General features: G+C 34.7%; 1 protein-coding gene across 1 annotated transcript in view; it reads right to left on the bottom strand.

Annotated features, from left to right (window-relative positions):
- The window catches only part of DIAPH3 (diaphanous related formin 3), a 423,660-nt gene that overhangs the window by 354,990 nt on the left and 52,644 nt on the right, over window positions 1-16,026 (bottom strand). Inside the window, exon 3 of the mRNA XM_044670603.1 lies at window positions 2,795-2,899. Within this exon, the coding sequence (XP_044526538.1) occupies window positions 2,795-2,899 (105 nt within the window). The remainder of the gene's footprint in view (window positions 1-2,794; window positions 2,900-16,026) is intronic.

Here is a 16,026-nt window from a genome sequence, read left to right as displayed (position 1 = left end):
GTGGGGGGGGGGAGGATATGTAAGGAATCAGAAAGAGGTTAAGTGTTAAGGAGCAAGAGTCAGAATCACACAAGACCTAGCAGCTTTTGGGGGCAGTTGGATGGCTCAGTGGATTGAGAGCCAGGCCTAGAGAAAGGAGGTCCTAGGGTCAAATCTGGCCTCAGACACTTCCTAGCTGTGTGACCCTAAGCAAGTCACTTAACCCCCATTGCCTAGCCCTTACCACTCTTCTGTCTTGGAGCCAATACACAGTATTGACTCCAAGATGGAAGGTAGGGGTTTTAAATAAAAAATTAAATTAAAAATAAAAATAAAAATAAGACCTAGCAGCTTTAGCAATAAAGCCTGGAGTATGATATCCCAGAAGACAAAAGATAAAAGTTTGAAACCAAGAACATAATATTATAGGGGGAAATGTGGAGCTTTAATTACAGGAACTTCTAAATATACTTGAAGATACCACAGTTGAGTAGATAGTTTGAAATGAAAAAAGGTAAATACATTTCAGCAATTAAAAGGACCTAAATAATGATGATGTAGTTATATTCTAGTAGGAAAAGTCAAACATACCCTAATGTAAGAATTATACGGGGAGTAAATAAGATAGAAGGCATGTGGAGCAGTTTTTCTTTATTTTCCTATTCTTGAGAAAACAAGTAAAAGGAAAAGAAAAAGAAATATATTCGAGAAAGAGTGAAAAAGGGAATGCAACTTACTATCTAAAATAATTATGATCCTAAACAAAACTATTCAGAAATGAAAGAAGGGCTGGGAATAGCAGATCACATATAAACATCAGTTTTACCTGTTCCAGAAGAGAGTTTAATATACACACAGTGTTAACTGTAGAAGTACATGAAACTCAACATTGTAAGATGTAGTAGAGGGGAGAAGAGAATGAAGAGGAAGAGTAATTTTATGGAGCATTTAGTTAAAGCAAATTTTATCTTGAGAACATGAAGAAGAGAAGAAAAGGAAAGAAAGGGCAAGAAGTTGTGTTTGGAAAATATAAAAGGGGAAGAAAAAACAATAATGGATTAAGAATTATGGCGGGGCAGTTAGGTGGCTCAGTGAATTGAAGTGTCAAGTAAAAGGAAGGAAGGAAGGAAGGAAGGAAGGAAGGAAGGAAGGAAGGAAGGAAGGTTGATTGTTTTTGTTGGTAATTCTCATTTTTAGTAGAAGACTAATGACATCATGGGGTGATGATATCTTACAAGTGAATTCAAATAGAGACAGAATTGCATGAGGTTGTCAGCCTTATTCTTCCAGACTTATCGAAACCCAGTGGGGCAAGACAAAAAGTCTAGACTTTGGTGATAGCTCTAGATGCAATGGATGATGGTAGCATCTCTGATATCTAGCCAAATTCTAAACCCTCCACATAGCATGTTTCAGCCATCTTCATGGCTGAACAATTTGTTCCACCAAAGGAAGTTTTCACTGTGCTTGGGGCAGACATCATCCTAACTCACTAATGGATTTGAGGTTTGTCAGTTATTGTCAATATAGTTTAGCCCATCTACTGAGAAATCAAAAGTAGATGGGCAGCCCTAAAAGGTGCTCTCCCTCACAGGAGAAGTCCTAGTCTTCCATCAAATACAAATCACTAAACTTTTCATTTGAGAGGCTAGGAGGAGTAAAAATATAACAGGACAGAATGGAGAGAAATATACAATTAACAGTTGTAACCCAGGAATGTGAATGTTAAAATTCACCCAAAAAATGGAGGACAGCAGAACGAATAAGGAAACAGAATTCAACAATGCTGTTTACAAGAAATACAATTTAAATAGAAAGATTCCCATTATTAAAATGAGAGACTGATACAAAATCTATTATTCATCTGAATAAAAATGCCAGGGCAGCACTCATGATCTCAAACAAAAACAATAAAATCTCACTTGATTAAAAGAAATAAAAAGGGAAATTACATTATGCTTAAAAGGCAGCACCACTGAAAATGAACACTAATAGATAATATATATGTCCCTTTCAGACCTAGACAAACCTAAAATATGTATACAAGAAGATCAAGGAACTGACAACTTTTTAAAATTAGATATGAACGACCAACACCTACCCCTCAACACACATACAGATATTTTTATGTGTTTTCCCTATCCACTGCATGCTGGTTCGTTACTTATGGTAATCTGATTCTAGTCCATAAAATATTAATTCATTTCTATCCCTTTCTCTCCTTTCAGTTCTCTTCTTTGAATTCACGATTTCCTTTGATTAAGATCTCCTTATACTTGGCAAGAGAGTCAAATGTTCACTGACTAAAACTTTTCTATTATTATTGTTGCTAATAATAACAGCAACAACTCATCTTTATATGAAGGACTTTAAAAAGCCCTTTCCATATAACTACTCAGTGAAGGAGGTAGTGAAATATTATTTTCACTTTACTACTGATATCCCATTTCCTTGAAAATCACTGTACTTACTCCTAAATAAGAGCAAAAAGGCAACACTATTTTCAAATATGTTAACAATGGAAGACTCCTTGGGAAAGATAGGCAAATAATGCTAAATCTCAAGAGATGTGCTTAGAAAAATAATTACTTCAGGTAAGAATTAAGTTAAAACAGATTCTGCTATTAATCAAAACAATGTCGGGATTATATTTATCTCACTACCATTTTTGTACTGTTAATTGTGTTTTCATAAAACACCTAAGATTAGAAGTGCCCACAAACTACGGCATTGCTTGAAGATAAGAATCTGTTCCCTTTTTTTCCATCTGTGCACAAATGTGAAGAGCATCACTCATTTCAACAGTTTTACTCACCACCTTAGAAGCAGTATTCATGTACTGCATCACCATTTCTTTTTTGATACTGAAGTCTTTTTCCCGCAATGGTGCCTTTTTATCTTCATTCAAATTCATATCTTCCTGGAAAATATAATTAAAAAGCTTTATTTTAAAACCTACACAGATACAATCCTGTATGAATTTTGTACTAAAATCAATAATATGTAACCAAAAGCAATATTAATTGGTTTGAAATGATTTGCAGGCTAACACCTGGTATTTGAACAAGGAGGAGTAATATGTAAAGAGAAAGGGTTCCAGCAAATTTTAGATCCATTCTTCTATGATATAAAATCTAACTATAAAAATTCTCTTATAACCCATAATTTAATAGCAGCTAAGAAAAATTAACTTCAGCAATATCAAGGTGAGATATCTTCAATGAACTGCTATCTTTTTCATTATTTTTTAAACTCTTACTTTCTCTCTTAGAATTGATATTAAGTATCAGTTCCAAAGCCAAGTAGAAAGGGAAAGGCAACTAGAGTTAAATGACTTACCCAGAGTCACACAGCTGGAAAGTTATCTGAGTACAGTATATCTTTAGGATCAGTTTTAAGATAGATTAACCATTTAAAATAGTCAGAAGTAAATTAGTATATTCCCCAAATGCCTTAGATACTTCCATTAACAAAAATTTGCAACAGGATGAGTTATTGTTTTAAATTATATCCTGTAACACTTTTATCTCTATTCCTGCACTATAAAAGAGAATATGCAAATCACAATCATAAATACAGAGTTGGATGGTACAACTCGGATTCCATCTTATCCAAATCCTTCATTTTAAAAATGAGGAAACTGAGGTTCAAAGACGTTACTTGCCCAAAGTCAAGAAAGACTTGGTGGTCTTTCAGCCCAGGTACACTCAACCCAGAGCCAATAGTTTTTTCACTGTATCACCTTCCCTTATAATAGATTGGCAATTATAAAATAAAATGGTCATAGTCAGGGAGTCATTAATTTGTCACTGCTTTGGATATGGTATTTTAAGTGTTCATTTGAAGATGATTGTATGTATTTCAACCAGAATCATCATCAAAATATTTATGTACAGAAGGTTGGCACAGACAACCTCAGTAATTACTGTGACAAAGGAAAAGTTGATGATTTAAGAATAAAAAGGTAGAGGGGATATTGGCTCAACTGTGTTAATATTTCAACCAAGTCTTGGTCCTAGCTCATTTGTCATCTATGATGGGAAATATTTACGTGTACAGAGGTCTACATCCATTTATAAACCAATCCATCATGATGAGTACTCTAAATGGTTTCCTCAGCCCAGTAAGTAGCATTTCTTCTAAATTCTATCTATACAGGCACTACATTCATACTAGACATTCTTGGTTTTGGTATTAGCAATCCAGTTTTGGCAGCGAAGACCTTGAAACATATCCAAGTCAAAAAACTTTTTGCTTTGCCTCCTAAAGATCTCAGACATTCCTACATATTTAGTTACTAGCACAAGTCATACTTTCAATTGGAAAGAATTCTCTAAAGTTACAGCAAATGTCAAGTTACAATTAAAAAGAACAAAACATTAGAAATAATTCATGAATATTGGAACATAAATCAAAACAATATCTCAACGGCTTTATTTTTAAAAATAATGATTATTATATTCTGAGTAATGCATCAGAAAAAAATTATTCCGGTTATCATAAATAGAAGTCTCTTCCTAAATCAATGAAACTGAGTACTGACATAGCAAGATACAAAGTCATATAATATTTGAGTACTAGAAGAAAAAAGGTACAATAATAATCAAAATTAGAAAAGTGTAGAATAAACTATCTCTTTCACATAAATGTCCCCTTCAGCTAGCAATACTGATCAATTTGTTTTAATTTTAGTCTTTTTATTCTAAATTTTACAAAACAAAATGAAACAAACACTTATAAACATATAAAAGTAAATTATACACAAATGAAATCACAAATGTCTTATACATTTAGCATGAAACTTTCAAAGCTTTCCCACTTGTCTGTGTTTCATTCTGGATATCCCACTCTTCTTTTTTTTAATTAATTTGTTGATAGAATTTATCCACAAGTGTCCCAACTCCTTCCCACCCTTCCCACATCATATTAAGGTATCATCCAAGAGACAGACATGTTCGTACAAATTAAATCTTTCATGTTTTAACCACTCAGTTCACTCTCTGGAAGTCACATTCACAATTTAGTCTTCCAATGTTAATTCTGCAGCTATGTCTTTTGTTCTCTTGGTTCTACACATTTCACTGTTCATTATAGCATGTAGATCTTTCCAGGTTTTTTTTTAATTAGCCTGCTCATCATTTCTTATGGTACATTATAGTATTCCATCACAATCACATACCACAACTTTTTTTGTCATTCCCCAATTGATGAGCATCCCCTCAATTTCCAATTCTTTACCACCACAAAGAGAGTTACTATAAATATTTAGGAACAAAGAGGTTGTTTTCTTTTTTCCCTCATCTCCTTGGGGAACAGACTCAGCAAAGGTTGTCTAAAGGTACACACAGTTTTATAACTCTGAGGCAAAATGGTTGGATCAGTTCACAGATCCATGAACAGTGTATTAGTGTTCCCATTTTTCCATATTCTCTCCAACATTTGTCATTTTGTTTCTTTGTCATTTCAGCCAGTCTGATGGGTATGAGATGATATCACAGAACTGTTTTTATTTGCATTTCTCTAATCAGTAGTAATTTAAACATTTTTTATTTATCTGTATATGGTTAATACTGATAATCTCTTGAAAATAAAATAATTTTTAAATGATAACCATATGTTAACAAATTATCTTCCCTACTTGTTACTCAAGTGCAGAAAATCAACAATCTTATAATTCCCAAATAAGATAATACTTCTGCTGGATTAGAAGTTTAAATGATTAAGTTTATTTAAAAACTAATTGGGGGAGGGTGGCACTAGGTGGCTCAATGGATTGAGAGCCAGTCCCAGAAATGGTAGGTCCTGGGTTCAAATATGGCCTCAGATACTTCCTAGCTGTGTGACGCTGAGGAAGTCATGTAACCCTCCTGGCCTAGCTCTTAACCACTCTTCTGCCTTAGAACCAGTCTTAGAACTTGGTTCTAAGATGGAAGGTAAGAGTTTAAAAAAAAACTAATGGAGGTAAGAAGAATAAATGTCAATGTTCAGAAACATATTTGTGACTAGTCAAATTTTATATCTTTTAGATGTATATATGAGGGAGGAAAAAGCATGAGGTAAATACCTAAAAAGAGAAAAATAAATATTTTTAAATTAATATTTTTAAAGGCCTCTTTAAATAATAAATGGTCAAGCTAGAATTGAATCTCTCATTTTACAGCAAAAAGAGATTAAATGATTTTCTCAATTCCAATAATGCCGTTAAATGATTCACCCAATTATTCAAATGATCTTTTTAATACCGCAATATATTTTATGATTTTTTAATTTAACTTTCCTTGGGATTTTAATGATTTGATTTCTGTTTGGGTTTTTGTTGTTATTCTTGTTGTTTTCATTTTAGACCCTCTACAAAGTCCTACTCTCATTTCTTACTATGGCAGATATGGAAGATATTTCTTACTATGCTCCAGGTCACTGGTGACTTATAAGAGTAATTTAAACAGAATAAGGAGAGACCCTAAATTGAAAGTAGAAGATTTGGTAGTAAAAGAAGAACAGAAAATCTTTGATCATTTGTGTAAAAGGTGATATTCTGGGTCTATACTTTATAACTTTCATAGGACACAACCTCTATCTTCAAGGAATCAACCATCTAATAGAAGAAAACAAATAGCATACTTTCTAGTTGTGCCACCCTGAGCAAGTCACTTAGCCCCACTTGCCTAGCCCTTACAGTTGTTGCTGTTCTGCCTAGAATCAATACTTAGTATTGAGTATAAAAGAGGAAGTAAGTGCTTCAAAAACAGACAAATAAATAAATGAATATCATGTGCAGTAAACTCTAGCATCCCTTAAGTGAAAAGATCAGTCTTGGATGTCTGCTCACTTAAGATATTTGGTCCAAAATTTGATTTATGACAGTCTGAAGAGGATATTAACATGGTTCTATTAAAGTTAAATTAATATTTCATATATGAACATTTTGATTAAACTTATTCATACAGCAACTTTTCAGCATTATATTTTGGCATGGTTTTGCATTGGGAAATTGAGAGTTCCAACATGGAGAAGTAATTTTCCTTTAGTTAATTACTTTTTAATTAAAAACTATGCAAAAAATTAGATTATTATGCTGCTTCACAATCTGATTGGCACTAGGGATATAGATTTCAAAAACAGAAGATTCTACCAGAGACAGAATTTTTTTTTTTTAATTCAACACAGGAGGAACAAATATAGCTCTGCCTCTGAATCAAATAACAGAGTGTTCAGAATATTCAGAGTAAGATATATAACATTTATAAGAAATAATTTTACAATGTGATATAATTTGAACAAAATATGGGGAAGGCTCAAAATCCCTAATAGACTTTGCTCTACATAAAGAAAAATCCAAATGAGACTGAAACTAACTAAAATTGCAAGACGAAAATAAAACTTTCACTAGTTTCTACCCACCCCCCGAAAAATAAAAATGAAATGAAATGGCATGCTGAGAGAATCCGAATTAATTGTCTCATTTCTGGACAAAGATATATATTCCCAAAGTTCTTCAGCTACACTAAGAGGTTAAGACCCTGGAAGACAAGTTGTTTACAATAATTTGCTCTGTACAACACCTCTCAGATAATATGAAGAGAGAAGCACGAGAAGCTCGGTACTACTTGAGGCTTGGAAAAATAGCCAACTAGGGAACACTGTAGTAGCTAAGAAGCCTAGACTTGAAGTCAGTAAGACCATTTAAATCCTGCCTCAGACATTAGCTGGGAAAGTCACTTAACCTATGTTTCCCCATCAGCAGAACAGGAATTGTTATGATAACAATAGTACCGGTATGAAGATCACATGAAATAATGTATATGTTGTACTTTGCAAACCTTAAGTGCAATTAGCACTATTTTGTTATTAGTATTATTTTATTTATTAGAAACTCAAGGTGAGCACATGTGCACAAGCATATGTGTGTGTGTGTGTGTGTGTGTGTGTGTGTGTGTGTGTGTGTGTACTCTAGATATTTCATTCTCCACTATCTTGAATGAAAATACAGAGCTATGAGTTCAATCTGACCTCCAGACGTCTCTGGTGCTTTAGAGTGATGAGCAGCACATCGGGGGCTGCTGCCCAGGACAATGCCATGGTCAGTCATCACAAGACAGTGCAGAACAGCATGCATCATTCAAGTCTTTCTCCCTTATTAGGTCTTCTCTCCTTGGTTCCATATTATCCAGAGTCATAGTATGCAAAATAAAAGTCCTCTCTCCTCCCACATTATCAGGCCTAGCTATGCTCTCATTTCATGGTTCTAAGTTTCTTATGCCATATTGATATACTTGCATATGGAAACTTGCAATACTATAAAATTCCCTTTCAATCTTGTAACAAGAATGAGGTGACAGTATTAGGATTGTCTTGGTACCCATGACATATTAAAAGACATACAAGGAAAAATGGAAATAACCACTTAATAAATTACTACTATTGTGCACAGCACTATACCAAATGCTTTAAATATTAATTCATCTCACTGCTGTTATTATCCCTATTTTACAAATAAGGAAACTGAGGCAGACAGAGTTTAAGTGACTTGCCCAGGGTCACACATCTGTAAATATCTCTGGCTAGATTTGAACTCATGTTTTGCTGAACCCAAACCTAGTACTCTAGCCACTGTGCCATCTGGTTGTTTTAGCTGAATATATATCTGACTAACCCATCAATTTGGCTTATTTATCAAATATGAAGAAAACAAAAGGCAGGGAGAAATAGCTAACAAGCACGGAGTATAACTAACAGTGGATAAAAGAATCAAAAAGAATTTTTTTTAAGAAGTTGACATTATAATGTTGGATTAAATGGAGTAAGATATAATTTAATAAGGATAAAGTTAATACTTAGGTTAAAAAATAATTACTAGGGGGGGCAGCTGGGTGGCTCAGTGGATTGAGAGCCAGGCCTAGAGACGGGAGGTCCTAGGTTCAAATCTGGCCTCAGACACTTCCCAGCTGTGTGACCTTGGGCAAGTCACTTGGCCCCCATTGCCTACCCTTACCAACTCTTCCACCTATAAGTCAATACACAGAAGTTAAGGGTTTAAAATAAAAATAATAAAAAAAATAATAATTACTAGGGGGGCAGCTGGGTAGCTCAGTGGAGTGAGAGTCAGGCCTAGAGACAGGAGGTCCTAGGTACAAACCCGGCCTCAGCCACTTCCCAGCTGTGTGACCCTGGGCAAGTCACTTGACCCCCATTGCCTACCACTCTTCCACCTATGAGATAATACACCGAAGTACAAGGGTTAAAAAAAAATATAAAAAAAAAATAATAATAATTACTAGTACAAGATGGAGGTGACATTACTAGACAAGTGATTCATTTAAAGAAAAAAATAGGAGGTCTAAAAGACTACACCCCTACATTTCATCTCTTTTGTTTCTCACTTATTCAAAATATTTCTACAAAAAATATTTTTGATTGTTTCCTGAGTCTAGTGTTAAGTTAAAGGTGGTACAAAATTTAAATGGAAGGCCACTCCCAAAGTTTAGTTTACCTTTTAGATATAGGATTTATAACATGAGACAAAATCAACATTTATATAAAGCTTATTCCAAGATATTCTCCAGTAGTAAATAGTTAGAGATAAAGAATATTCAAGAAAAATAAGCTATTAACAAGAAGAAACAAATGCTCCAATTTGCTACTAATAAAATACTAATTAAAATAACTCTGAAGTAACATTCTGTCAAAAATGCCCCAAAAAGGAAAATGACCATTTTTGGAGGAACTATGGGAAAATAAACATACCAGTTCATGGTTTGTGGAACTATAAATCAATCCAAACTTTCAGAAAAACAATCTAACACTGCACTGTATGAAAAAATTCACTTTAATGTGATTTTTTACTTAACTACTAGGCATGTACTTTCAAAAACATCAAAAAGAGAAGGTAAATGATCATATTTTTTTAAAAATTTAGGGGGCAGCTGGGTAGCTCAGTGGGTTGAGAGACAGGTCTAAAGATAAGAGGAGGGCAGCTGGGTAGCTCAGTGGATTGAAAGCCAGGCCTAGAGACACGAGGGTCCTAGGTTCAAATCTGATCTCAGACATTTCCCAGCTGTGTGACCCTGGGCAAGTTACTTAACCCCCATTGCCTAGCTCTTCCCACTCACTCTTCTGCCTTGGAGCCAATACACAGGATTGACTCCAAGATGGAAAGTAAGGGTTTAAATAAATAAATGAATGGACGACAAACAAACAAATAAATGGATGGATGGATGGATTAATAATTGGATGGATAGATAGATAAATAAATGATTAGATGAATAAATGAATAAATAAAATAAAGCTAGGAGGCCCCAGGTTCAAATCTGGCCTCAGATACTTCTTAGCTGTGTCACTCTGGGCAAGCCATTTAACTCCCATTGCCTAGCCCTTACAACTCTTCTGCCTTAGAACCAATACACAGTATTGACTCTAAAGTGGAAGTTGAGTTTAAAAAAACTTTTAGGAAAGCAAGTTTTTTACATAATACTAAGGTGGTGGTCATCATTTGAGGAAATGACTGAATCATTCATGAAATAGTTAATAAAATGTTGGGCCATAATAAATAATGAGAGGGATAGGTTTAGAGAAACATGAGAATATTTATGTGCGGAACAAGCAGGACCAAGGGAACAATTTATGCAATGCCAACAAAAATGTAGAAAGTCTTAAGAATGCCAATTTGATCAATTTTTTACCTCAGAAAACTCAAAATGAAAGAATCTTCAATCTCCTTGACAAAAAACACCAACGAATTAGAGGTGCTGAAGAAATCATCCATTTTCAGACACAGCCATGACACCAAAATTTGGATTCAATTTGACTTTACTTTACTACACTTATTTGTAAATACTTTTGGAATGTGGAAAGAGGGAGTGAAGAGTGAGGTAGAATAATAATGCAAAAAGGGAGTGTGAGAGAAGAAGTACACTAAGACAGTGTGGACTCTTCTCAATGAATCACTAAGACACAGTCAGGGAGACTTTCTATCAAAACAAGTTAAGTTTCGTGTTCCTAGCTTGAGCCCCATTTCCGACATCCACCTCAGCAGGACATGATAAAGGAACATGATGACAGGTTATTCCTTTAAAAGGCTAAGCAGATAGGACTGAAACAGTTCTTGTTTTGATTGGTTAAAAGCCGCTAGAATAATTAGGATAACGGACTTTGTAAATTGCCTGTTCCAATTAGCTAGCTTGGGGGATAAGATTGTAACTCGTAAGTAATCAGTGGTGCATAGTAGCCCTGCAAAGCCTTACTACAGAGTTTCTGACAGTTGAAAAGGGTTTAGAATCCTGAGGTGAGTCAGTTGACCCTGGAGACTCGATGAGAGTAGAAGGGTCAACTGAGCTCTATTCTTTGGACTGAAAACCTGGCCTATAACACATAAAACATTTTCCTGACTTCACATCTACATGTGAAACACTAAACTGACACGTAAGAGAGAAGAGTATGTCTGCCTTAGTACAGAAATTTCTCTTACTTTGATTCAGACACCTTCTACTCAAATCACTTGACACTTCATGTAAATATGTAAATATGTAAACACACAGGGACAGTTTAGTTAGTTTGGTAAGTTAGTGCAGGGACAGATTTTCTAAACTTTCTTTATACATATTGCACATAAAATAAGTCTATGGTTTGACAATAGACTTACAATTAGTCCTACTTATTTTCTCACTAACATTTCTAACATAGACATAAGTGTACTAACTTATTCATTCACTAACTTTGGCAAGTGAACTAGAATTTAGGAGCTTAGATTGCAATTTTTTTTCTTAGTTAATATTTTTCTTGTTAGTTCATAAAATTAGATAGATTCATAGATAGAATTCATTACTTTGTTCTAGTTAGCAAATCTTAGCCTTAAGAATGTTTGTGAATGTTTACATTTACTTTGTTTTCCTTTCTGTTCAAAATTTTTTTGCAAACTTAAAATTCCCATTCCTTTCCTATGCCTTTACCATAACCCCTCTTAGTTTAGCTTAGTCTAGTCTTAGCATAGTTTATGAGAGCAACCCTTTTTCTTATTTTGCAAGCTTAGGGATAGAGCTTAGAATTTAGTTTAGAATAAGAGTAGTAATCCCTTAGACTTTAGTAACCACTAAATGTTGCAAGCTGCAAATTTAGAAAAGAGAAAATGGGCACAATGTAGTGCAAAAGGATGCATACTAACCCTGCAAAGGCTTACTGCAGAGTTTCTGACAGTTGAAAAGGGTTTAGAATCCTGAGGTGAGTCAGTTGACCTTGGAGACTGGATGAGAGTAGAAGGGTCAACTAAGCTCTATTCTTTGGACTGAAAACCTGGCCTATATTCTACAGCTTTTCTTAAAATTTGTTAGCTTAACTATTTCCTTTGGATCCCCCTAACCTCCCTTATTCCCAATCATCATTTTCCCTTCCTAAATTTCTTGGGGTTTTTGAAAGAAGGGTGGATCTGGGTGTTAGCTTTCAAACTTGGTAGATTTAGTTTCCCCGTAGGCAAATAGGGCTTACCCTCGTTACAAATTATCTCTTGAATCATTGTATCCAACTTTCCTAACCCTGTAGGCTACAAAAAACCTCTGAGTTAGGCAGGTCCTTTCTCAAGTCTCACATTCCTGTCTCCCTCCCCCACCAAAAGCTTTCTCTAGGCAGCTGTTAGAGTTACCTTGTATCCCTCCATCCCTTCCAATCAACCCTAAAATTCAATAAACCCTGTTTGTCACTTAATCAAACCTTTGGCTAATTCATTAGTTGATTGATAAGAGAGGGAGAAGGGAGAAAAGAATAATATTGTCTCTGGGTCCCGAAGGGAATTGGAGGAGTCTATTTTGGAGGAAGTGCAATCTCAATACTTCCTCTGAACTCTTCCTTTGTGAAACTGAGAAACTGACTAGAAAGCCCTCTAATCAGTTTCAAGCCATTCTTGGCTGGCCCTAACCTTTGTCTGTAGAAGTGCCCTTCCTACTTCAAGGGCTCAGTTTGCTTCCCTCCAGTGTCTTTGTCTCAAACTTGTATACCCAGTCTGTGTAACCAGTCTGTGTCTCCCAGGCTGCAGCTGTCTGCCAAAAATACCTTCCTGTACTTGAGATACCGTGCCAACCTGACCTGACCACCACGTTGGTGTCTACGCCCCTAGATATTAGGAGTTTCATCATCTAGATATCTAGGTTTCCCAGGGCCCAGGAGGGATCCGGGAAGTGGGCAGGAGATGAAGAAGAGGGTGGAAAAGGGTGGAAATAACTCAACTGTAAGGCTGAAGATCTATTGAAGAAGAAGTCAAAATATCCCAACAGTTTACCTACTCTGGTTTAGTCCTGGCCAGACTGAACCAGAGGGAAGCTACATTGATTCTTCATCTGCCAGCAGTTGAGATTTCATTAGTAACCTGTAGAATAGGGTCTCCTATACCACAGTCCTTTACCCTTATCCTTCTTGTTTAATATAAAGTTTAAAGTACCTTCCTAAAGCAGTTTCCAAGCTTGTTTTGGGAAGGGAGAAATCCCAGTCAGAATACTAGGCGTTATCCTATCTAAAGAGCCCAAATCAACATATCAATTAACCCAGGTGGGTCCTGAAGGGATATACCTTTTAGACCAGAAGGATCCTGCCTGGGCAACTGTTATAAGGGAGAAGGGTCATCTTATTTCTCTCTGTACATCAATTTACCATCTCAAATAGATCAAGAGACCTCCCATAATTATAACAATAGTTATCACAAAAGAACTTTAGGCAGATCTTTTATTTGAAGGCCAGCTGCCCATTTTGCTGCTTTTATGATAAACTTAATATGCAAATTAAAGAATAAGTCAAATAACTTCAGATTCATATATAATCCTTTTTCTGTTCCTGGAATATTAAAATATCTATGCTTATTAATGTTGGGTAGGTTTATTATTATTAAATTTTTATTTAAATAATTTGTTATCTTTAATTTATTATCACTAAATAATATTTTTATTTTTATATAAATAATATTATTTACTATTATATAAATATATGTATAAATATATACACATAAATAATATTGTTTTTATTATTAAATTTTTATTTAAATAATTTATTATTAAAAGTTAAAGAAATGAAAAAAGATACCACATTAAAGATGTACTTTTGGGGGCAGCTGGGTAGCTCAGTGGATTGAGAGTCAGGCCTAGAGACGGGAGGTCCTAGGTTCAAATCTGGCCTCAGACACTTCCCAGCTGTGTGACCCTGGGCAAGTCACTTGACCCCCATTGCCTACCCTTACCACTCTTCTGCCTTGGAGCCAATACACAGTATTGACTCCAAGACGGAAGGTAAGGGTTTTAAAAAAAAAAAAAAAAAAAGATGTACTTTTTCCCAATCAACTAGTTATCTTAATAATTATTAACTATCGGATGCATAAATGGTTAATATCTTCTTATTATAATGTTATAATTATTATAATATATTTGTAAGACATAATAATTTTGACAAAACTTTTTGCCAGTGACAGCACTTAGAATATATTAATTGCAATATAGTTGACCTTTGTTGCCTAAGCTCTCATCCTCTTATAAATATTCTCCATGGTTGACCAACAATGCATATCTTGAAACAAACTTTCTTACCTTTTCTGTCTGAATCAAGTAGTAAGAATTTTATAGAACTGTCTCTAAGCAAAAAGGCAGATATGTCTAAGAGTTGAAGTTCTAAGGACAAAAATTCAACCACACACATTAAAAGTAAGAGATTAACAAAGAAATATACTATAATAATAGTGGAGAAATTTTGCCATAAATTCAAGTTTTTATTCATAATATGTACTTCTCCAAGAAAAACATAAAATGTATATTAGGACTAAAAAAATTTTAAGGAGAAATTTTTCCATGTTTATATTGCTATTTATTTCCCTCATGGCCACATCTAAAAACCATTCCATCTTTCTCACTGGAAAGTTTCTCACTTTCTCTTAACATGGAAATTGTGGCTTCTTTTGCCTACATCTTATCTACTTACAGAGCCAGTCTTGAGATTTAGTTTCTCTATAAATCTAATTCTAATTCATGTGGTCCAGGCTTCCTTGCCTGGAGTCCCCTTAGATCTACTATAAAATTAGCATCACTGAATTCAGCTAATCTAAATTGATACTGACCTCTCTGAACTTTTATACCACTTAATTGTCTATATTACTTATTTGTCCTCTACTCATGTATATTTCCATGTAGCAAATCATGTACTCTTTTCTTGCATGCTATTTAACATCTCATGCAACTGTCTACCGATGTGAGAAAAAAAAAAAAAAAACCCTACTGAATCTATAATTTCTGAGTTCAATTATTATTCAACTGGACAATTCACCAGATAAGTTCCTATGCTTTAGTGGTGAAAATAACCTTAAAGATCATATAGTAGAATCCCATCATTTTACAGTTGAAGTACATGAGCACCAGAGATGCTAACTGACCAACTTACCCATGGACACAGCAATAACTGGACTGAAATCCAAGTCAGTGGACTTCCACTTCTCTTTGTACAACACCACAACTGCCTCTAACACCATAGCTGCTGGATGGCTGTGGCTCTTACATACCTAGTTTCTTCATTGGATTAATAATTTATTTATTCAGGGAAAAACTATTAACTGAAACTGAAATAGACTCAGAATTTAAAGTTCCTCAAACTCAAAATTGATGACCTCTTAGGTTCCTTTTAGCTCCAAATTTACAAATCTCTAATAGCATATATCTCATACAAAAAATGGCAAAGGTGTTCAACATAAAAGACATGGATGCAGTGATGTTTTCCTGAAAAAATATGAGACTACTGCGATATAAAATGCAGAGTGGATGAATCAAAGTATTAAAATTCTTAAATGTATAAGTATTCAGAGTGATCATCGATGAACTAGAGATATCTTGATAAAGACCAGATGGGCACCAATGGAGACAAATCAGTCAGAGCAATTGTCTAGTATATGAGCTCCTTATTAACAAACCAAAAATGACAAACAGTTAGATGGCCAAGTAAATATAGAGCACTTCAGAAAGACCAGAGTTCAAACTGGTCCTCAGACACTTATTAGCTATCAGTTAACCTCTGCCTCCTCAGTTTCCTCATCTG

This window comes from Gracilinanus agilis, chromosome 3, assembly GCF_016433145.1.
Source record: "Gracilinanus agilis isolate LMUSP501 chromosome 3, AgileGrace, whole genome shotgun sequence".
NCBI classification, from domain to species: Eukaryota; Metazoa; Chordata; class Mammalia; order Didelphimorphia; family Didelphidae; genus Gracilinanus; species Gracilinanus agilis.
This window is presented reverse-complemented; position numbering and strand designations above follow the sequence as displayed.